This window comes from Equus asinus, chromosome 28 (assembly GCF_041296235.1).
Source record: "Equus asinus isolate D_3611 breed Donkey chromosome 28, EquAss-T2T_v2, whole genome shotgun sequence".
Taxonomy (NCBI): Eukaryota; Metazoa; Chordata; class Mammalia; order Perissodactyla; family Equidae; genus Equus; species Equus asinus.
Window position 1 is genome coordinate 15,386,265 of NC_091817.1, and position 22,760 is coordinate 15,409,024.

Sequence of the window (22,760 nt, forward strand, 5' to 3'; positions counted from 1 at the left end):
ACTATGCCACTGGGCCGGCCCAGGAATAAGAGTTTTTAAAAGATGTAACTGTGTCTATGATTCAGAGTTGACAAGATTTCTGCCAAATTCAGTTCAAGCAAGGGTATTACCTTCGAGGAACGTTGTGAGGATATGGAATGACAATTAGCTGGGAATTTGGAATGATTGCAGTCCACTCCTGTTTTCGTATAGACTAGAAAAAGAATTTAAGAACATTTTACATCAGTACACTTTCAAAACAATCATTATTCTAAATAAAGAAAAACTTAAGTACTCTTTGATTAACTAAAATCCTATGTATGGATTACATTAAATTTCCATATAATAAGCCCAAAATAGGACTCCTGTGCCCTCTCGACAAAAATTTTTTGATCTTTTCAGGGAAGGAGTATATTTCTGTCTCATGGACTCATTAATTCAACAAATATTTATTGAACACTTATGCAGCAGGCACTGTGCAAAGTGCTATTTACAAATGCTGCTTGGAGCTAAAATTCAAGTTGAGGGGGGAGTCTGATGATAAATAATTTATAGTATATTAGATGGTGAAAATGAGGAGGAAAAGCAGGAAATAGGGATAGGAAGTGGTGAGATGTATGGGAGAGGCGTGGAAACTATATCTTCAAATTTTGATGTGCTGTATGTAAGACAGGCTTGGATAGGTCACTACCAATCATTTTTAAAAAATTCTTTAAAGGGCCTAAAAAAATTGCATTACAGTAGTCCCCCCTTATCTGTGGGAGATACTTTTCAAGACCTCCAGTGGATAAGGGGCATGGATAGTACTAAACCTGTATAAAGTATGTTTTTCCTATACATACTTACCTGTGATAAAGTTTAATTTATAAATTAGGCACAGTTAGAGATTAACAACAATAACTAATAATAAAATGAACAATTATAACAATACACTGCAATAAAAGTTATGTGAATGTGGCCTCTCGCTAAATAACTTATTGACCTGTACTCACCCTTCTGCTTCTTGTGATGACGTGAGATGATAAAATGCCTACGTGGTGAGAGGAGGTGAGGTGAGTGATGTGGGTACTGTGACATAGTGTAGTATGAGGCTACTACTGACCTCTGACTATACGTCAGGAGGAGGATCATCTGCTTCCGGACCACAGCTGACCTTAAGTAACTGAAACTGCGGAAAGTGAAGCTGCAGATAAGGGGGAGCTACTGTATTTGAACTCAAATTATTGAATCAAAATATTTGAATAGTTAATATTAAAACACAGATTAATTGTATATAAATTTTTACTCACCTTCTCTCCAGATGGACGGGGAATACCAACATAAAGATGATCAAGAAAATTTGCACTTCGACCTAACCCAAGTACACTGTATGGCAGCTGGAGAGCTAAATGTGCCGACTGGCTGAGTTGTCCAGCTAAATTTATTTAAAAAAAAAAAAAAGGAAGAAGAAATCTTTGGAAACATTGCTCTCATCAAATATTAAAATGATAAAATGTTAAAAATGTATGTGCTAGAACTTATTCTTTAAAGATAAAAATGTGAAATGAAATGTCCAGTTCAGTAACATTAAAGATTTACTTTTTAAAGAAAACAGCTTTATTGAGATATAGTTCACACACCATAAACATCACCCATCTAAAGGGTGCAGTTAAGTGGTTTTGAGTATTTTCAAAAAGTTGCTGAGCCATAACCACAATAAAATTTTAGAACATTTTCATCGCTCCAAAAAAGAAACCCTATACCCACTAGCAGTTACTCCTATTTCTAACCTGTACCCTTCTAGCTGTAGGTAACCACTGATCTACTTTCTCTCTGGATTTGCCTATTCTGGAGCTTCATATAAATGCAACCATGCAATGTGTGGTCTTTTTATGAATAACACTGCTGTGAACACTCACATACAAGTTTTGTGTCAACTCATGTTTTCTAAAATGGCCGCACCATTCTAATTCCCCCCAGTAAGCTATGAGGGTTCCAGTTTTTCCACATCCTTGCTAGCACCATGTCTTTTTGATCATAGCCATTCTAGTGGTTGTGAATTGGTATCTCATTGTGGCTTCTATTTGCATTTACCTAATGACTAATGATGTTGAGCTTCTTTTCATGTGCTTATTGGCCATTTGTGTATTTTCCTTTTTATATCTGTAAGGTTGGTAGTGGTCTCCTCATTCATTCTGGCTTTTAGTAATTTGAGTCTCCTCCTCTTCTTGGTCAGTCTAGTTAAAGGTTTGTAAAATTTTGTTAATCTTTAAAAAATCTTTTGGCTTAATAGGTTTTCTCTGTTTTTCTATTCCCTACTTATTTCCTCTCATATTTCCTTCCTTCTGCTTGCTTTGGGTTTAGTTTGCTTATTGATTTCAGATTGTTCCCATTCCTGAATATAGGCATTTACAGCAATAAATTTCCCTCTAAGAACTGCTGTAGCTGCATCCCATACATTTTGGTATATTGTGTTTTTGTTTTCATGTACCTAAAGTATTTTCTAGTTTCCATTGTGATTTCTTTGTGTGTTTTTTAGGAGTGTGTTGTTTAATTTCCACATATTTGTGAATTTCTAAATTATTACTGATTTTTTTTTTCCTTTTTCTTCCCAAAGCCCCCTGATGCATAGTTGTGTATTTTTAGTTGTGAGTCCTTCCAGCTGTGGCATGTGGGATGCCTCCTCAGCATGGCCTCATGAGTGGTGCCATGTCCACGCCCAGGATTCGAATCAGTGAAACCCTGGGCCGCTGAAGCAGAGTGCACAAACTTAACCACTTGCCATGGGGCCGGCCCCTTATTACTGATCTCTAGTATCATCCCATTATATTTGGGGAACATAGTGGGATGACTTCAATACTTTTAAATTTGTTGAGGCTTGTTTTATGGACCTAGCATATGGTCTATCCTGGAGAATGTTCCATGTGTGCTTGAGAAGAATGCTTAGTCTGCTGTTGTTGGGTGGAGTGTTCTGTACATGTCTGTTACATTTAGTTGGTTTATAGTGTCATTTTTTTCTTTCCTTATTCACCTTCTGCCTAGTTGTTTGATCCACTATTGAAAGTGAGGTATTAAAGTCTCCAATTATTTATTGTTGAATTATTGATTTCTCTCCTCAATTCTTCATGTATTTTGGGGGCTCTGTTGTTAGATGCATGTCTTTATAGCTGTTATAACTTCCTATGGAGATACTTTTTATTGTCATTATAAGATGTCCTTCTTTGTCTCCAGTAACAATTTTTGTCTTAACATCTAGTTTTATCTGATGTTAGAATGGACATTCCAGCTCTCTTTTGGTTACTCTTTGCAAGGTATAATCTCCCCCATCTTTTTACTTTCAACTTATTTGTATCTTTGAATCTAAAGTGTGTCTCTTTTAGATAGCACCTAGGTGGGTCATATTTTCTTATCCATTCTGCCTTTTGATAGGAGTGTTTATTCCATTTACATTTACTGTAATTACTAATAAGGTAGGATTTAGGTCTGCCATTTGCTATTTGTTTTCTATATGTCGTGTCTTTTTAACTCTTCTATTCTTTCATTGCTGCTTTCTTTTGTTAAATGTTTTCTAGTATATCATTTTAATTCCCTAGTTGTTTCTTTTGTTATATATTTTTTGAATTCTTTTCATAGTGGTTGCACTGGGGATTACAATTAGCATATTATCTTAAAAAAACCTTAATTCCTAGGGCATATGACAACTTTGCTCTCCCTACTTTGTGCTATTGTTATGCAAATTTATTTTTATATATATTATCACCTCATGAACACAAGTTTCTAATTATTACTTTATGCAGCAGTCTTTTAAATCAGACAGGAAAGAAGAGGCATTACATAATAATAACACATGCAACATATTTTATATATCTACAGTCTTACTGGTATTTTTTACTTATTTGTGTAGGTTCAAGTTACTGTCTAGTTGTCTTCTCAGGTTCAGCCCAACGGGTTCCATTTAGTATTTCTTGTAGGGCAGGACTGCTAGTGATGAATTCTCTTTTTCTTTATCTAGGGGTGTCTAAATGTCTTCATTTTTGAAGGATAGCTTTGCCAATATAGAATTCTTGATTTGACATTGTTGTTTCTTTCATCACTCCCTTCTGGCCTCTATGGTTTCTGATAAGAAGTCAGCTGTAATCTTATTGAGGTTCTCTTGTATGTGACGAGTTGCATCTCTCTTTGTTTTTTGACAGTTTGACTATGTGTCTTAGTGTGGATCTCTATGAGTTTATCCTACTTGGAGTTGTTGAGCTTTTCAGATGAGCAGATTAATGTTTTTCATCAAATTTGGGTGGTTTCCACCATTATTTCTACAGATAGTTACTGTGCCCTTTTCTTTCTCTTCTCCTTTTAAGACTCTCCTTATGTATATGTTGTTGTGTTTGATGGTGGCTCCACAGGCCTCTGAGGTTGTTCATTTTTCTTTCTGTAACTCAGACTGTGTACTCTTACTTGATCTACATTCACGTTTGCTGATTCTTTTGCTGGCTCAAATCTGTTGTTCAGCCCTGTATTGAATTTTTCATTTCAGTTACTGTACTTTTCAACTCCAAAATTTCTGTTTGATTTTTAAAAATAATCTTTATCTCTTTATTTGTATTTTCTATTTAGTGAGACATAGTTGCCATACTTACCTTTAATTCTTTAATGCTAGTTTCCTTTAGGTCTTTGAACATATTTGTAATAGCTGATTTATAGTTTTTGTCAACTTAGATATTGATCTTCCAGCATGTTTTCTGTTTTTTTTTTTTTAAATGTGTATGTGGCATACTCCTCTTTCCTTGCATGCTTTATCATTTTTTGTTGAAAACTGGACTTAGATAATATAACAACTGTGGTACTACCTATCTCCCCCCAAGGGTTTGTAGTTTTTTCTTTGTTGTTGTTGTTGATGCTCATCTGTTTAGTGACTCTCCTGGATGAATGCTATAGATTCTGTATTCCCTGCAGTGCCTGCCATTAAGTTCTTTTATTTTCTTATTTTTAAAGGTCTTATTCTAAGCCTGGCTTCCTAGGGGGCATACCTGAGGCAGTATAACTTAGGGGTCAGCCAATGATTGGTCATAAGATTTCCTTAAATATCTTGTCTATATGTCTTCCAGCCTTTGTCAAGGGGATTTATGTGTGAAGGCATGCCTTCAAACTTCAGGGAGTTTATAGGACACAGGGCCTTGAGGTCAGGCAAAAGGGAACTGAGTATGTGAATGAGGTAGTTTCCCTTCTAGGCACGTTCACAGTCTTCTGGATCCCCAAGAATATGTTGTAGCTTTTCAAAGTTGACTATGGTTGTCTAGTTCCTCAGGACTTCCTGTTATGTTTTGGCCAGGCTTTTCTTCACTGCACCATAGGCTTAGGCAGCTGAGATTTTGCCAGTAGATTGTTGTTTTTGTTGGTAATGCCCTGGGGATAGGGCTTTTCTTTTTTTCTTCTCCTGCTGGGCTGAACTCTGAGTCAAGTCAAATAGCCCCTACATCCTGAGGATGGAGATTTTCCAGGGAGTTGCTAGTTTGGACAAAATATTGACAGTGCTGTGCAGTTGGGAATTTTAATAGAGCTCCAAAGGTCAGTCCTGGCCACTGACTGTGCAGCTGCCTGCTTTTCAGGGCTGCTGTCCACTCAGGAGAGAAAGGAGGTGGGATGGGAACAGCCTCAAGTTAAAATGCACAGACCCTGTTATCTCATCGAGGATTAGTAGTTTCTCTTGGACAGATGACACACAGTCCATTCTGTGGCTTTGGCTAATTTCCAGAGTTCTGAAATGGTTGATATGAGTGTCTGGCCAGTATTTTTGTTGTTGTTTTTTGGGAGAGCAGGTTCATGAAGTCCTCACACTGGCATTTGAACAGTCAATCTCTCCCTATTATGGTGTTCGCTACATACTTAAGATTTAAATACAAGGTTAACTAGTATCTAAATATTTTAATTAATTAATTAAAAAATGTTTTAAAATCTACGTGTGTCAATGAAGGGTGAAGTTTCATTTTTTTTGTGAGGAAGATTGGCCCTGAGTGAACATCTGTTGCCCATCTGCCTCTTTTTTTTCCTTTCCTCCTCAAAGTCCCAGCACATAGTTGTATATCCTAGTTGTAAGTCCTTCTAGTTCTTCTATGTGGGACGCCGCCTCAGCATGGCCTGATGAGTGGTGCATAGGTCTGTGCCCAGGATCTGAACCGGTGAACCCTGGGCTGCTGAAGCGGAGCATGCAAACTTAACTACTTGGCCATGGGGCCGGCCCCTACATATTTTAATATTCACTGGGACTCTGCTAAACCTCACTAATGTTACCTGGAAATATGAAATCATTGGAAAGCATATATCTGATTCTTTATATAGTTCTTATGTTAATAAGTTAGGCATTTTTTTTTCCTCCCCAAATCCCCCCAGTACATAATTGTATATTTTTTAGTTGTGTTTATGATATTGTAAAGCAATATAGTGAATTGCATGGGCTGTACAATTAGTCCACCTTATGGAGTTATGCTGATTGAATGATAATGATTAAAAGAAGAGTGTTCCATGCAGTAAACACTCAATACATGTTAGCTGTCTTTATTAAAATTTATTATACAGTTGAACTAAAAATTAAATATATATGGATTTCATTACACTATCAGCAATGACTGACTTAAGTGACACCAAACTAGACTTATAAACTATTTTCCAATAATTACTTTCCTGAAAAGAACCAAAATAAGAACATTTATCAATAGTACTCTATTAAGATCATAGAGCATAAATTCCAAATTAAAATTATATGTTTAATAAGAAAACTATTAAAAACAATAATGAAAATAAAATTATCCAAAATATCAAAAGGAAGACATAATTATTATATTTTAGCATACTTTTACTCATGTAATTTTCCCCTAGGTATGTGCATGCACAAATAAACATGTTAGCATACTTCAGTATTATTGCTTTTCACTCAGCATTATTTCCTGAGTATTTTTTCATGTCATTAAAATTCTTTAAAAATAGATAAGAAGAGAGAAAGATGATTGCAACACTGAAATCCCATTAAGGGAAAACCAAGGATAACACAGTTAAAAGACACATATTATTACATTTACCCTTTAAAATTATTTTTCTAAAACTATACACACATTATCAAAAACATAATTTTATTGCCTACATAATATCCTTATATCATTATTAAAAAAATTAATCTCCTACTGTTGGAGATTAAGGATTTTTCCTAATCTTTCACTATTATAAATGATGTCTAATGAACATGTCTGCATATCAATATTTGTCTGTGCCCGGATTATTTCTTACGTCCTAGAGATGGAATACTGGATCAAGGAGGAGGATGACCATTACTTGGATGAAAGAATAGTCTCTCCAACAAATTTTGCTAGGACACCTGGATAATGACATATAAAAGAAAACCTGATTTCTAAAAAGAGGTTGTACTACTTTACATTTCCACTAGTTTTCAGTGAAAGCACCCATTTCACTCCATTCTATTATTATTTTTTAGGTCAAATTCGCATAATGTACAATTACCCACTTAAAGGATAAAATTAGGTGGCCTTTGGTGTAGTCACAATGTTGTGCGACCACGAGCTCTCTCTAGTCTCCAAACGTTTTCACCACCCAATAGACACCCCACACCCATGAGGAATCGCTCCCCATTCCCTTCTCCCCTGGCAACCTCTAATCTGCTTTCAGTCTCTATGGGTTTATCTACTCCACATGTTATCACAAAAAAGGAATCATCCATGACGTGAACATTTATGTCTGGCTTCTTTCACTTAGCATAACGTTTTCAAGATTCATAGAAGTTGTAGCAAGTATCAGCACTTCATTCCTTTTTGTGGCTGAATGATATTCCTTGTATGTATGTACTTTGATTTGTTTATCCATTCATCAATTGGTAGACATTTGGGTTGATTCCACCTTTTGGCTGTTATGAGTAATGCTGCTATGAACATGGATTTACAAATATCACTTTGACACCCTGCTTTCAGTTATTTTGGGTATATACCCAGAAGTGGAGCTGCTGGATCACATGGTAATTCTCTGTTTAATTTTTGGAAGAAGTGTCATACTGTTTTTCCCAGCAGCTGCACCATTTACATTCTCATCACTAACGTCTGAGTGCTTAGTTCTTCACCCCCTTAGTGACACTTGTTTCTATATTTTTTCACTAAAGTCATCCTAGTGGTTGTGAAGTGGTAACTCTGGTTTTGATTTTGCATTTCATTCATGAATAATGATGCTGAACATCTTTTTATGTACTTACAGGCCATTTGTGTATCTTCTTTGGAGAAATATCCTTTGCCCATTTTTTAATTGAGTTGTTTCTGTTTTAGTTGTTGAGTTGTAAAAGTTCGTTATATATTCTGGCTACTAGAATTCTATCAGAGATAAGATTTGCAAATATTTTCTCCCATTCTATGCAGTTGCCTTTTCACTTTCTGGAAAATGTTCTTTTTTTTTTTGAGGAAGATTAGCCCTGAGCTAACATCTGCTGCCAATCCTCCTCTTTTTGCTGAGGAAGACTGGCCCTGAGCTAACATCTGTGCCCATCTTCCTCTATTTTATATGTGGGATGCCTGCCACAGCATGGCTTGACAAGTGGTGCCATGTCCACACCCGGGATCTGAACCGGCCAACCTCGGGCCATGGAAGCGGAATGTGCGCACTTAACTGCTGCGCCACCAGGGCGGCCCCTGGAAAATGTTCTTTAATGCACAGAAGTTTTAAGTTTTCAAGAAGTCCAATCTATTTTTTCTTTTGTTACTAGGGCTTATGGTGTCAAATTTAAGAATCTATTAGTAAATCCAAAAAAATGAAGATTCACCTATTTTTTCCTAAGAGTTCTATAGTTTTAGCTCTTATATTTAGGTCACGGATCCATTTTGAGTTAATTTTTTTTAATATGGAGTGACATAAGCATCCAACTTCACTCTTTTGTATGTCACCATCCAGGTGTCCAAGCATGATTTGTTGAAGAGACTATTCTTTCCCCATTGAATGGTCTTGGCACCTTTGTCAAAAATTAATTGGCCAGAGATGTTTGGGTTTATTTCTGGACTCTCAATTCTATTCCATTGGTCTACATGTCTACCTTTATACTGGCACCACACAGTTGACTACTGTAGCTTTGTAGTAAGTTTTTTTTTTTTTTTGAGGAAGATTAGCCCTGAGCTACCTACTGCCAGTCCTCCTCTTTTTGCTGAGGAAGCCTGGCCCTGAGCTAACATCCGTGCCCATCTTCCTCTACTTCATACGTGGGACGCCTACCACAGCATGGCGTGCCAAGCAGTGCCATGTCCGCACCCGGGATCCGAACTGGCAAACCCCGGGCCGGCAAGAAGCGGAACATGCGAACTTAACCATTGCACCACTGGGCCAGCCCCTTGAAGTAAGTTTTGAACTTAGGAAGTATAAGCCCCCTTACTTTGTTTTTCTTTTTCAATGTTGTTTTGGCTTTTCTGGGCCTCTTGCAATTCGCTATGAATTTGAGCACTGGCTTTTCCATTTCTGCAAAAAAGACCACTGGAATTTTGATGGGACTGCACTGGATCTACAGATTGCTTTGAAGAATACAGCCATCTTAACATTGTTAAGTCTTCCAATCCATGGACATGGGATGTCTTTCCATTTATTAGGTCTTTAATTTCTTTCAGCAATGTTTTGTAGTTTTCAGTGTACAAGTCTTTCCCTTCCTTAAATTTATTCCTAGGTATTTTATTCTTCTGGATGCTGTTGCAAATCAAAGTTTTAAAAATTTCCTTTTCAGATTGTTCATTGCTGATATATGGAAATACAACTAATTTTGGGGGTTGATCCTGTACCCTACAACTTTGCAGAATTCACTTATTAGATCTGAAAGGCTTTTTGCATGGGTTCTATGAGATTTTCTATGTATAGAACCATGTCAATTGCAACTACAAATAGTTTTACTTCTTCCTGTCCAATTTGGATGCCTTTTATTTCTTTTTATTGCCTAATTGCTGTGTCTAGGAATTCTAGTCACAGCAGTAGTGAAAGTGGGCATCCTTGTCTTGTTATTGATCTGAGGGGGAATGCTTTCTTTTTTTCATCATTAGGATGTTAACTGTAGGCTTTTCATAAATGCCTTTTATCATGTTAAGTAAGTTCTTTTCTATTCCTAGTTTGCTAAGTGGTTTATATTATGAAAAGGTGTTGAATTTTGTCAATGGTGTTTCTATGTCTCCTAAGATGATCATGTGGTTTTTTCCCTTAGTTCTATTACTGTGATGTATTACCATTGCTTGATTTTCTTATGTTCAACGACCTTTGCATTCCTGGGACAAATCCCACTTGGTCAGTGTATAATAATGTGCTGTTACATTTGGCTTGTTAGCATTTTGTTGAGGACTTTTACATCAATATTTGTAGGAGATATTGGTCTGTAGTTTGTTTCTTGTGGCTTCTTTGTTTGACTTGATATAAGGGTAATGCTGGCCTTTTAAAATGTGTTAGGAGGTCTTCCCTCCTTTTATATTTCTTAGAAGAGTCTGAGTGGTATTGATGCTAATTTTTCTTTATTTGGTTTGTAGAGATCACCAATGAAGCCACCTGGCTTTGATTTTTCTTTGTTGAGAAGTTTGTAAGTCAATTTTGGCATTGTGTGTTTTTAGCAATATGTCCACTTCATCTAGATTAATTTGTTGATGTATAGTTGTTTATAGTATTCTCTTATAATCCTTCCAATTTGGTAGTAATGTTCTGATTTTTGTTATTTGTGTCTTCTCTCCTTTTTTCTTATTCAGTCTAGCTAAACGAGTGTTAATTTTGTTGATCTTTTCAAAGAACCAATTTTTGCTTTCTGTGGTTCTCTCTGTTGTTCTTCTCTTTTTTATTTCACTTCTCTCTGCTGAAATCTTTATTTCCCTCCTTCGGCTGGCTTTGGGTTTAGTTTGCTCTTCTTTTTCGAGTCCCTTAAAGGTTAAAGTTATGCTCTTGATCTGAGATCTTTCTTGTTTTTTAATGTAGGTGTTTTCAGCCATAAAATTCCCTCTGCATACTGCTTTTGTTACATCCCTTAAGTTTTGGAAAGCTGTGTTTGTTTTCATTTGTCTCAAAGTATCTTCTAATTTCACTAATACATAGTCTCATCTGCCTTGAGTGAACCATTCATACAAAGTAGTATAAAATAGATTATATCAAGAGTTCTGTGTCTGCTTGCTACTGAATGTATATTTAGTTAATGTCTTTATTTGCACAAAATTTGATTTCAGATTTTCTTTCATGTTTCCTAGTAGTAAGGAAAGGAGCTACTAATCCTTGGCAACTGTAACTTCCTTGTGGACTACAATTATCTCTCCAACCTAAGAGTTGTGTATGACCAAGTTAATTTAGGTCAGTCCCTAATACTCCCAAAATTTTAACTCCAGCTTAGAATTCCAATGCCTGAACTCTAGGCTCCTGTTTCCAACTGCATGCTCAACATCTCTATTTCCATGTCTAAAAAACATTACAAATGAAATATATTCAAAACAGAACCCCTGATTTTCCTTCCTATACCTGCTCCATCTCAGCTATGGCAACTCAGTCTTTCTATTTACTTAGTAACCTTATAGTTCTAGTATGCTTTTTCTCATACCCTATATTCAGTCTGCCAAGAAGTCAAATATATCCACACTCCAAAAACGTCCACAATCCTAACACTTATTTCTACCTGCAATGCTGTCACTTTAGTCCAAGCCGCCATCCTCTCTAGCCCGAATTCTTTTAACAGTTCTCTGCTTGGGTTCCCTGTTTTAACTGCTGTTCTTCCCACAGTCTACTGCTTCATCAGACTAAACACTTGTACCTGGTTTATACTTCCCACCCCTCATTTAGCTCGATTTCATCTTCCACTCCTAAACCCTGTCTTTCACTCTGCCCCAGGACACTGGCCTCTTCACCATTCCTTGGAAATTCCAAGAATGCTTATACTCAGGGCCTGTGCACTGGCTCCTCCTTTGCCTGGAATATTCTTCAAAAGATAACTATATGTCTAACTCTCTTACCTCCTTCAAATCTTCGTTCAAATGACATTTCCTCAGAGAGGCGCAGTCTGACTACATAACACTGATGACTCCTTCTCGATCCTTCTTACCCTGCTCTAGTCCCACTCCCCCCACAGTACTTAACACTTCCTAACAAGTACAGAGTATAAAATAATTTACTTATTATGTTAATTTCCTCTTTTCCCCTACTAGAAGAATGTAATCTCCATGAGGGCTGAGATTTTGGTGTGTTTTATTCACTATAATATATTAAGAGCCTGAAAAAGCCTGGCATGTATTAGGTACTCAGTACATATTTGTTGAGTGAATGAAAGAATAAAAGATATTTCACCCTTCAAACATGTCAGATCTGAGACTTGTAACATATTCCAATTCAAAAATAATACATCAATTTATACCACATAGGTATTATTACAGAAAGATAATCTACCTAAAGGTAAAGCCGCAGTTATAAATAAAAATTTCAAGAAATTTATAATAAGTACATAAATGGCATTTGTGATATAAATTAGATACGCCAACCATCAGATTCAAATGCCTGTATGTTCTTTTGTTTATGATTGCATCTTAGTCTGACTTTCCAAAATATTTCAAGTACACCTTATTTATATAATTAAAAAAAATTAACAATTTCTGGGGGCCGGCCCCATGGCCAAGTGGTTAAGTTCATGTGCTCCGCTGCAGGCGGCCCAGGGTTTCACCGATTCGGATCCTGGGCGCAGACATGGCACCGCTCATCAGGCCACGCTGAGGAGGCATCCCACATGCCACAACTAGAAGGACCCACAACTAAAAATACACAACTATGTACCGGGGGGCTTTTGGAGAAAAAGGAAAAATAAAATCTTTAAAAAACAAAACAATTTTTAAAGTTGATCTGTCCTTATTCTCCAGGAGAACACTATGCTGACATCCAATTCTGACTGGTTAGCACCACTGTAAAACAGGTTATGCTGTACCTTAAGATCCTGAATTAAGTTACAAGGCCCCACAGGAGATGAACTCCACTGTAATGATTCCAATCCACTCTATTTTTAGGTAAGATATTGAAGCCAACTTCATTGTCTAAGAATGCTAGATACGAACTCTTAACTGTAGCTCTGATGTCTGTTGGTCAAAAATAACACTTAAATCATGTATATATGCTAACATAAGAGGCAGGAAGAGAAAAAGGGAAAATTCACTAGCTGGAGGGGAAGAAAAATCACTGAAATTTTATCTTTGTTGGTATATGAATGCGTGCATGTGTGTGTTTTACTCTGAGTCGAAAGAACACTGAATTCTATCTCCCTGCAAGACTTTAAGTCACAAGGAATTTTCATCTAACAGTAATGTCTGCAACTCCTCTGGCACTGCCCTGGCTTGAGGAAAAATAGCATCTCTATAAAAATGAGATAAAACGACACATTCAAACAACCAATGTTTAATTTAACTTTATGGAAAAACATGTCTCTTCTCGGGAGAGAAAATTGCTCTGAAAAATATTTGTTATTGATAGCTCTGAAACAACACTACATTGTCATCAATTAAAATGAGATGAAGAATACCAAAGGAAGACAAAGTATAAAAATTAGATGAAATGCCTTCCATAAGCAATAATAAAAGCATTAACAGCTATTGAATACTTATGGTCAATCAAAAACTGTGGCAAGTGCTTCTTGCACAATATCTCAGTTACTGTTAACAATGACTGCGTGTGGGTGGGTGCTACTGTTATCTCCACTTTATCACGAGCAAACTGAGAGGTTAAGCAATTTGGCCAAAATATTTAGCTACTAAATGGCGGAGACGGGGTTTTAATTTTGGCAGCCAAATTCCAAATCCTGCACTCTTTATCATCACGGGTGAGCTTGTTTTCTGCTGAAAAAGTGTGATATTTGTCTTACTGCTCTATAAAAAGGACTTCTAATGAGACAGAAATACCCCTTCCAATGCCAGTTGTTCATTTCTTTTACTGTTTGGATCTCTATAGTATTGGTGGGGTCCTGGGCTGTGATCTGGGAATCTGTAACATTTCACATGCAGTCATTCTGGTTAACATGGCATTTGTCAATTTTGGCAAATCCAGGCTGTAGGGCCATACACATGGTTGTGGCATTTGGGCCCACTGAGCATATTCTGGGCTTCGTGGTGTTCCCTTTCCATACTTAAAGGCTGGGCTATTTAATTCTGCAGGGACATGAGGCTGGTTTACCTTGCTGCTCCTCCATGACAGGCACTAACTTGCTGAGGAAGCGTTTAATCCACTTATATCCTTGCAGGATATGATCATGAAAAAGATGGTGCTCTGGATTTGGACTAGTCCCTGACTTACACCAGAACAAGCTTGGGTTCTTTGGCTCATTCCCAATAGTTAACAGGGTTAGAACTGGCAGTGAAAATCTTGAGTGTTCTCACTGCTAGTGAGAGGATGCTAAAATAAATCTCATCATGCTTTCGTTCCATGTGGTATACATGTTAAACTATATTCTCCTTAAGAAAACAACGTGAGAATATCGCGTAGAGCACAATGTTTCTCTGTGAGGAGCATTTGGAAATATGAGCGTGTCAAGCTGGATAATAACATGAATGGTAGAGCTTAAGAGAAATAAAGTTAATGGGGCTGGCTCCCTGGCCGAGTGGTTAAGTTTGCGCACTCCGCTTCGGCGGCCCAGGGTTTGGCCGGTTCGGATCCAGGGCGCGGACATGGCACCGCTCATCAAGCCGTGCTGAGGCGGCATCCCACATGCCACAACTAGAAGGACCCACAACTAAGAATACACAGCTATGTACTGGGGTACTTTTGGAGAAAAAGGAAAAATAAAATCTTAAAAAAAAAAAAAGAAAAATAATGCAAAGACGTAAGAAAAATATGTTGATAAATAGATTTAATATTAACTATATTTCATTATATAGGGACTCAGATATAAAAATGATGTGGCCAGTAGTGTTTCCTCTTACTAACTGGCATTGTACTCTTTAATAGTTTGTTTTCCAATTTTCAACTGCTTAAAAGACTCACGCTCCGACTCTATTGTCATGTCTGCTGTGTGTCTCTTCACTCTGAGTGAGGGACAGCCCCTGAATCAATGTGCTCTTTGCTCATTAGGTGGCTGATACCTGATCTCTCTTCCTGGCAGGGGAAAGGAATGGAGAAAAAGACTGTTACACGTACTGATGTATTTTTTTCTCATAAAAAGTTATCAAGAGTGATTAGGATTTTATTAAAATCATGGATTTAAAAAGTTTGGATAAATTATAAAATTAAAATTTTAAAGATATATTATCACTTGCTTTCCTTTGCTGCTAGTCCATTTTAACTGCTGACAGTATAAGTTTCTGACACAATGATTAAAATCTTCCTAGCTCTAACAATTCTCATGGCCCCTTGTACCTAAATGCAACCTCGGGCAATAAGCTGTGTTATCCTATATGAAACGGCTCATTGTGAACATTTATAAAATCAGATATCCGGGCCAGAAAAAGTCGACCAATTAAAGTGGTGTTTATGGTCTACTCTGATAATATAATCTTCTTCCTGATATTTAAAAAAATTGTTCCAAGTTTCAAACAACTTGCACAATTTATAGAAATGAAGCTGTACGTTAGATGCTATATCTATGTATTCTAATTTTGTGGAAATAATAAAAAATACAAGGTGACCTTAGTGGCTTCTTATCAAAATATTTGATTTGCTCTGAGGACTGCCCCTGCTCAATGCCCTCAATTTTCTTCTTCTTCTTCTTTTTTTTTTCAGGAAGATCAGCCCTGAGCTAATATCTGCTGCCAATCATCCTCTTTTTGCTGGGGAAGACTGGCCCTGAACTAACATCTGCGCCCATCTTCCTCTACTTTATATGTGGGACGCCTACCACAGCATGGCTTGCCAAGCAGTGCCAATGTCTGCACCTGGGGTCCGAACCGGCGAACCCGGGGCCACCAAAGCGGAACGTGCACACTTAACCACTATGCCACCAGGCCGGCCCTCAATTTTCTGATTATATAAACTATCGTAGCTGTTATAGTAGGATTATTTTCGGAAGATACCAGTGACCACTTTTTTAACAATAAATAATCAACTAAGAGAATAGTAGCCAAAGTAAGCAAGTAATAAAATGTATTAAAACAGCGATCAGTTTTGACATTTAAATTCCCTGCTGAAGTGTTCAGCCAGCTGCAGGGAGAGACAGCCAGTTCCTATACATAAAACAGCAACTGTGGAAAGGCTACTTGTCAACAGGCTAACCTGTTCTTCTCAAGAGCACATTGTCACCTGACACCAGAATTCAGAAGTGAAGAAAAAAAGAGGATGAAACAGATTTGAAAGGTGAGGAGAAGCCAAAACAAATTTTCACTGAGAATAATAAAAATATTTGTATTGAATTTTAAAATTTGGATAACTTTTAGGCTATAGTCACTTGACATTTAAAACACTTATGAAATCATAGCTTATCTTACTTTTTGTTTTAAAATTCATGAATTTTAATTAAATAGATCGCTATGCACACAGAAAAAAAGCACAGCAGTTGTCCTCTGCTTGATGGGCAAAATCTACTGGCTGCGATGACTAAGGCGCATCACTTTCCTTGGACTTTGGGAAAATCTAGTTTCTAGTGTAAGTAGATTCTTGCTAATCGCTTACTGTGTTTGTGATTAATTAGTTTGTTCCACAGATATGAAGCACTTGCTATCCAGTCATGCGTCCTTAATGATGGGGATGTGTTCTGAGATATGCGTCGTCAGGCGATTTCGTCGTGCGAACATCAGAGAGTGTACTTACACAAACCTAGACGGTGCGGCCTACTCCACACCTGGCCTGTTGGTGTAGCCTGTTATTGCTCCTAGGCTACAGACCTGTACAGCATGTTACTGCACTGAACGCTGTAGCAGCTGTAACACAGTGGTGAGTATTTTGTATCCAAACAGAGAAAAGCTAGAGTAAAAATACGGTATAAAAGATAAAAAATGGTGCACCTGTCTCGGGCACTGACCATGAACGGAGCCCGCAGGACTAGAGGTTGCTCTGGGGGAGGCAGTGAGTGAGTGGAGAGTGAAGGTGAAGGCCCGGGACGTTACTGAAAACTACCGTGGACTTTATAAACAATATATGCTCAGGCTACAATAAATTTTTAAAATAGATCTTTCTTTCTTTAATAATAAATTAATCTTGGCTTAGTGCAATGATTTTACGTTATAAACTTTGTAATTTGTTTAACTTTTTGACTCATAATAAGACAGCTTAAAACACACATTGTACAGCTGTACAAAAGTATTATATTTATATCCTTATTCTATATGCATTTTTCTATTTTAAAAAAGTTTTATTGTTTTAAGCTTTTTTATTAAAAATTAACAGGGTTGGCCCAGTGGTGTAGTAATTAAGTTCACGCACTCTGCTTCAGCAGCGCAGGGTTGGCGAGCTCAGATCCTAGCGCGGACCTACACACTCATCAGCCATGCTGTGGCAGCATCCCACATACATAATAGATGGCCACAGATGTTAGCTCAGTGACAATCTTCCTCAAGCAAAAAGAAGATTGGCAACAGATGTTAGCTCAGGGCCAATCTTCCTCACCAAAAAAACAAAACAAAACAAAAAAACCCCACAGACATTAGCTTAGGCCTACACAGGGTCAGGATCATCAATATCACCGTCTTCCTCCTCCACATCTTGTCCCCCTGGAAGGACATCAGGGGCAATAACACACATGGAGCTGTCGTCTCCTATGATGATGCCTTCTTCTGGAACACCTCCTGAAGGACCTGGCTGAGCTTCTTGAGGAGGAGTCACTCTTTGTGGTGGTTTGCTTGGCTTGTTTCTTCTTTTCATTGTACATTTGCTTCTAAGCAGATAATGCACCATGAACATTCCTTTCTATTACTGAAAACCTTTTGGTGTTGGGGGTCCTTGTTTTCAAACTTTTTAAGGAGCTTCTTGAGGTCTGCAAAAGCTTCTGCTAAGCCATCACTGTGAATTTTCTTGAGGGTTCTTCTTTTTCTTCCCTTGCAATTTCCTTTTGTCCTGCCTCTTCTTCAGCTGTGTGTTCCTGTTCGGTTCCAACAGCTCCTCGTGAGACAATTCCTCAGGAACCACCTCTGGGAGCTCCTCAGTGTGATCCTCATCCACAACCAGGGTAAAGTTGTTTGCCTTCTCAACCGCAGCCTGTTGATTTCTGCAACCTCCTCATCCTTGGCAAAACTTTTGAAGTCATGGATCAACCTCCTAACTGTCTTCTTCCAGACGCCGTTCATAACTCCCCAGTGACATCACCCCAACCCCCAGCAAGGTTCTTGATGCAGTCAGAGATGTTGTAGTCCTGCCAGAATTGCGTCAGTGTCTGCCTCAGTTGCAGCAAGAGCCTGGGCGAAGGTCCTCTTCAGATCCTGGGCCTGAAAAGCTGCTTAACTCCTCGATTCACTGGTTGGAGCAAAGAGGTGGTGTTTGGAGGAGGAAACCCCACTTTGATATTGGGACGAAGATCACCAGTCAAAGGAGGATGGCCAGGAGCATCACCAACAAGAAGCAACATCTTGAAAGATGTGTTACTCTCCACACAGCACTTCTCCATTTCTCTGGCACAGCAATTCAGGAGGGCATCTTGGAAGAGCAGCTGAGTCATCCATGACTCCTTATTGCTCCTGGGGTCCACTGGCACTGTGGGCTTCTTGATGTGCTTGAAGGCCCTGGGTTCTCGCTGTGCCAGGTCACAGAGGGTTTCAATTTGTAGCCTGGACATTGCCCCCAAGCAAGACTGTTATCCTGTCCTTAAAAGCCTTGAAACCTGGCCTTGACTTGGCGGCCTGAGGGATGGAAGTCCTTTCAGGCATCCATCTCCAGAGTGGGGAGGTTCCATCCATATCGAGTATTTGCGCTGGCAAGTCATTTTCCTCCACAATCACCTTACCTAGAGTTTCTAAAAGTTCTTCAGCCACCTTCACAGCAGCACTCACAGACTCGCCCCTCACTGTCACGTTATGTGATGAACAAGGATTCCTGAGTCGTGGAAACCACCCAAGCCTCACAGTCAATTCAACATCACAGTCGGGTCCAGCGTCTTCTTTCAACATCACAAACAAGCTTTTGCTTTGGCCGTGATGTCACGGTGCTGAGAGGGATACAGTTCTGCGCCTGGTCTTCAATCCAGGTCATGAGAAGTTTCTCCATGTCTGATGTAGGCCCTTCTCGAATTTTTGTTAGTCTCGTGGCCTGCAATGATCAGACCCTTTAACAGCTTCTGCCACTTTGTTCTTGTTCTTCAAGATCGTAGCTGTGGTGGAATGGGCCATGCCTGACTGGCAAGCAATAACCATCACAGATTTTCCACCTTCATAGTCCTTAACTTTCAATTTTGTTTCCAGGTCAGTCGCTCGATGTGGCCTCTTACAGGCAACATTAGTAGTGGATTTTGTACGTTTATGGATTGTGATGAACAAACCAACATGAGATTAAATCAAACACAAGAGAAACTGATGCAATCAAGAGATGCAGCAAACACAAGCTAAATGAGGCTGTTACTGGCAATAACATGGCATATATAATATATATATATATATATTTTTTTTGGTGAGGAAGATTGGCTCTGAGCTAACATCCGTTGCCAATCTTCCTCCTTTTGCTGGAGGAAGACTGTCGCTGAGGTAACATCTGTGCCAGTCTTCCTCTATTTTATGTGGAATGCTGCTACAGTGTGGCTTGACAAGCAGTGCTAGTCTGTGCCTGGGATCCGAACCTGCAAACCCTGTGCTGCTGAAGTGGAGTGTGTGAACTTAACCACTATGCCACTAGGCTGGCCCCAGCATACTGTTTTACAGTAATCATTTTTTTTTTACGAGTAGAAAGAGTATACTCTAAAATAACAATAAAATGTATAGTAAATACACAAGCCAGTAACATAGTCTTTTGCACTATTATCAAGTATTATGTACTGCACACAGTTGTATGTGCTGTACTTTTATACAACTGGCAGCATAGTAGGTTTGTTTACATCAGCATCACCACAGACACATGAGTAACGTGTTGCACTACGATTTGACGATAGCTAAGTTGTCACTAGGCGATAGGAATTTTTCAGCTCCACTATCATCTTATGGGAGTGCCATCATATGTGTGGTCTGTCTTTCACTGGTACGTTGTTAGGTTGTTTATGACTGTCTATCAGGCCTTGTGTTGACGAGAGGAGCACTTTAATCAATCTCTGATCAAATTACAAATCTAAGACGTGTATTAATTTAATGTTACTATATAAATACTCCTGGTTTTTTTGAGTTCATAATAGTTTACATCATTGTAAAGTTTCCGTTGTACATTATTTCTTGTCTGTGACCACATAAGTGCTCCCCTTCACGCCCTGTGTCCACCCCCTACTCCCCTTCCCCTGGTAACCACTGAACTGTTTTCTTTCTCCATGTGCTTGTTTATATTCCACATATGAGTGAAATCATCTGGTGTTTGTTTTTCTTGGTCTGGCTTATTTCGCTAAGCATAATTCCCTTCAGGTCCATCCATGTTGTTGCAAATGGGATGATTTTGTCCTTTTTTATGGCTGAGTAATATTCCACTGTGTGTGTGTGTGTGTGTGTGTGTGTGTGTGTGTGTGTGCGCGCGTGTGTGTGTGTATGCCCATCTTCTTTATCCACCATCAGTCGATGTGCACTTGTATTGTTTCCATGTCTCGGCTATTGTGATAGTGCTGCAGTGAACATAGGGGGACATGTGTTACTTTGGATTGTTGATTTCAAGTTGTTTGGGTTGATGCCCAGTAGTGGGATACCTGGGTCATATGGTAGTTCTATTTTTAAGTTTTTGAGGCATCTCCATACTGTTTTCCATAGTGGCTGCACCAGTTTGCATTCCCACCAGCCGTGTACGAGGGTTCCTTCCCTTTTCTCCACACCGTCTCCAACATGTGTTATTTTTAGTCTTAGTGATTATAGCCATTTTAACAGGCATAAGTTGGTATCTTAGTGTAGTTTTGATTTGCGTTTTCCTGATGATTAGTGATGTTGAACATCTTTTCCTGTGTTTATTGGCCTTCTAGATATCTTCTTTGGAAAAATGTCTGTTCATATCCCCTGCCCATTATTTGATCGCTCTGTTTGCTTTTTTGTTTTCAGTTGTGTGAATTCCTTATATTTTATGGAGATTAACCCCTTGTTGGATATACGATTTGCAAAGATTTTCTCCCAATTGCTGGGTTGTCTTTTGGTTTTGATCCTAGTTTCTTTTGCCTTGCAGAAGCTCTTTAGTGTGATGAAGTCCCACTTGTTTTTTTCTTTTTTTTCTTTTATTTCCCTTGTCTGAGAGGACATGGTATTTGAGAAGATCCTTTTAAGTTTGAGGTCAAAGAGTGTCCTACCTATATTATCTTCCAGGAGTTTTATGGTTTCAGGACTTATCTTCAAGTCTTTGATCCATTTTGAGTTACTTTTTGTGTATGGTGTGAGATAATGGTCTACTTTCATTCTTTTGCGTGTGGCTGTCCAGTTTTCCCAACACCATTTATTGAAGAGACTATCTCTTCTCCATTGTATGTTCTTGGCACCTTTGTTGAAGATTACTGTCCGTATATGTGTGGTTTTATTTCTGGGCTTTCAGTTCTGTTCCATCAATCTATGTGCCTGTTTTTGTGCCAGTACCATGCTCTTTTGATCACTGTGGCTCTGTAGTACATTTTGAAGTCAGGGATTGTGATGCCTCCAACTTTTGTTCTTTTTTCTCAGGATTGCTTTAGCAACTTGGGGTCTTTGGTTGCCCCATATGAATTTTAGGATTCTTTGCTCTATTTCCGTGAAGAATGTGATTGGGATTCTGATTGGGATTGCATTGAATCTGTAGATTGCTTTGGGTAGTATGGACATTTTAACTATGTTTATTCTTCCAATCTATGTGCATGGAATCTCTTTCCGTCTCTTTATGTCATCATGTATTTTTTTCAATAATGTCTCATAGTTTTCATTGTATTAAGTCCTTCACCTCCTTAGTTAAATTTATTCCTAAGTACTTTATTCTTTTTGTTGCGATTGTAAATGGAACTGTATTCTTGAGTTCTCTTTCTGTTGTTTGTTATTAGAGTGCAGAAATGCAACTGATTTTTCTAAGTTGATTTTGTACCCTACAAATTCACTGTACTTGTTAATTATTTCTAATAGTTTTCCTATGGATTCCTTAGGGTTTCCTATATATAAGATCATGTTGTCTGCAAACAGTGAGAATTTCACTTCTTCCCTCCCTATTTGGATTCCTTTTATTCCTTTTTCTTGCCTAATTGCTCTGGCCAAAACCTCCAATACTATGTTGAATAAGAGTGGTGAGAGTGGGCATCCTTGTCTTGTTCCTGTTCTCAGAGGGATGGTGTTCAGTTTTTCCCCATTGAGTATGATGCTGGTTGTGAGTCTGTCATATGCGGCCTTTATTATGTTGAGTTAACTTCCTTTTAGCCCTCTTTTGTTAAGAGTTATCACAAATGGCTTTTGGATCTTGTCAAATGCTTTCTCTGCATCTGTTGAGATGATCACATGGTTTTTATTCCTCATTTTGTTAATGTGGTTTAAATACTCCTAGTTATTAATAGTCCTAATTAGTAATCAGCGTAAGAACAAGACATAGGCTGTCTTCATGGAAAGGCAGAATCCATGCAGAGAAAGTGGTTCCTATCTTTTAACAGTATGTGCTGTTATTACTAGGTGCTCTGGACTGTGGATCCAGAATAAGGATCCTGCATTATCCTACGTGAACAGCACATAGGGAATTTGTGAGGCTACATGCTCAAATGCTAAATTCTTAGATTTCAGAAGTTAGGTCTGTAGATATTTATGGAAAACTTCTTAAAAATACGG

General features: G+C 38.3%; 1 protein-coding gene across 4 annotated transcripts in view; it reads right to left on the minus strand.

Annotated features, from left to right (window-relative positions):
* ITFG1 (integrin alpha FG-GAP repeat containing 1) overlaps positions 1-22,760 on the minus strand; it is a 284,107-nt gene that overhangs the window by 7,136 nt on the left and 254,211 nt on the right. For all 4 annotated transcript variants that reach the window (XR_011499061.1, XR_011499062.1, XM_014867980.3 and 1 more), the window contains 2 exons: positions 1,269-1,393; positions 111-193 (listed from right to left, as the gene is read on the minus strand). Coding sequence is in view for 2 of the 4 variants with exons in the window: in XM_014867980.3 (XP_014723466.1) it covers positions 111-193; positions 1,269-1,393 (208 nt within the window). In the remaining 2 variants the exon portion in view is untranslated. The remainder of the gene's footprint in view (positions 1-110; positions 194-1,268; positions 1,394-22,760) is intronic.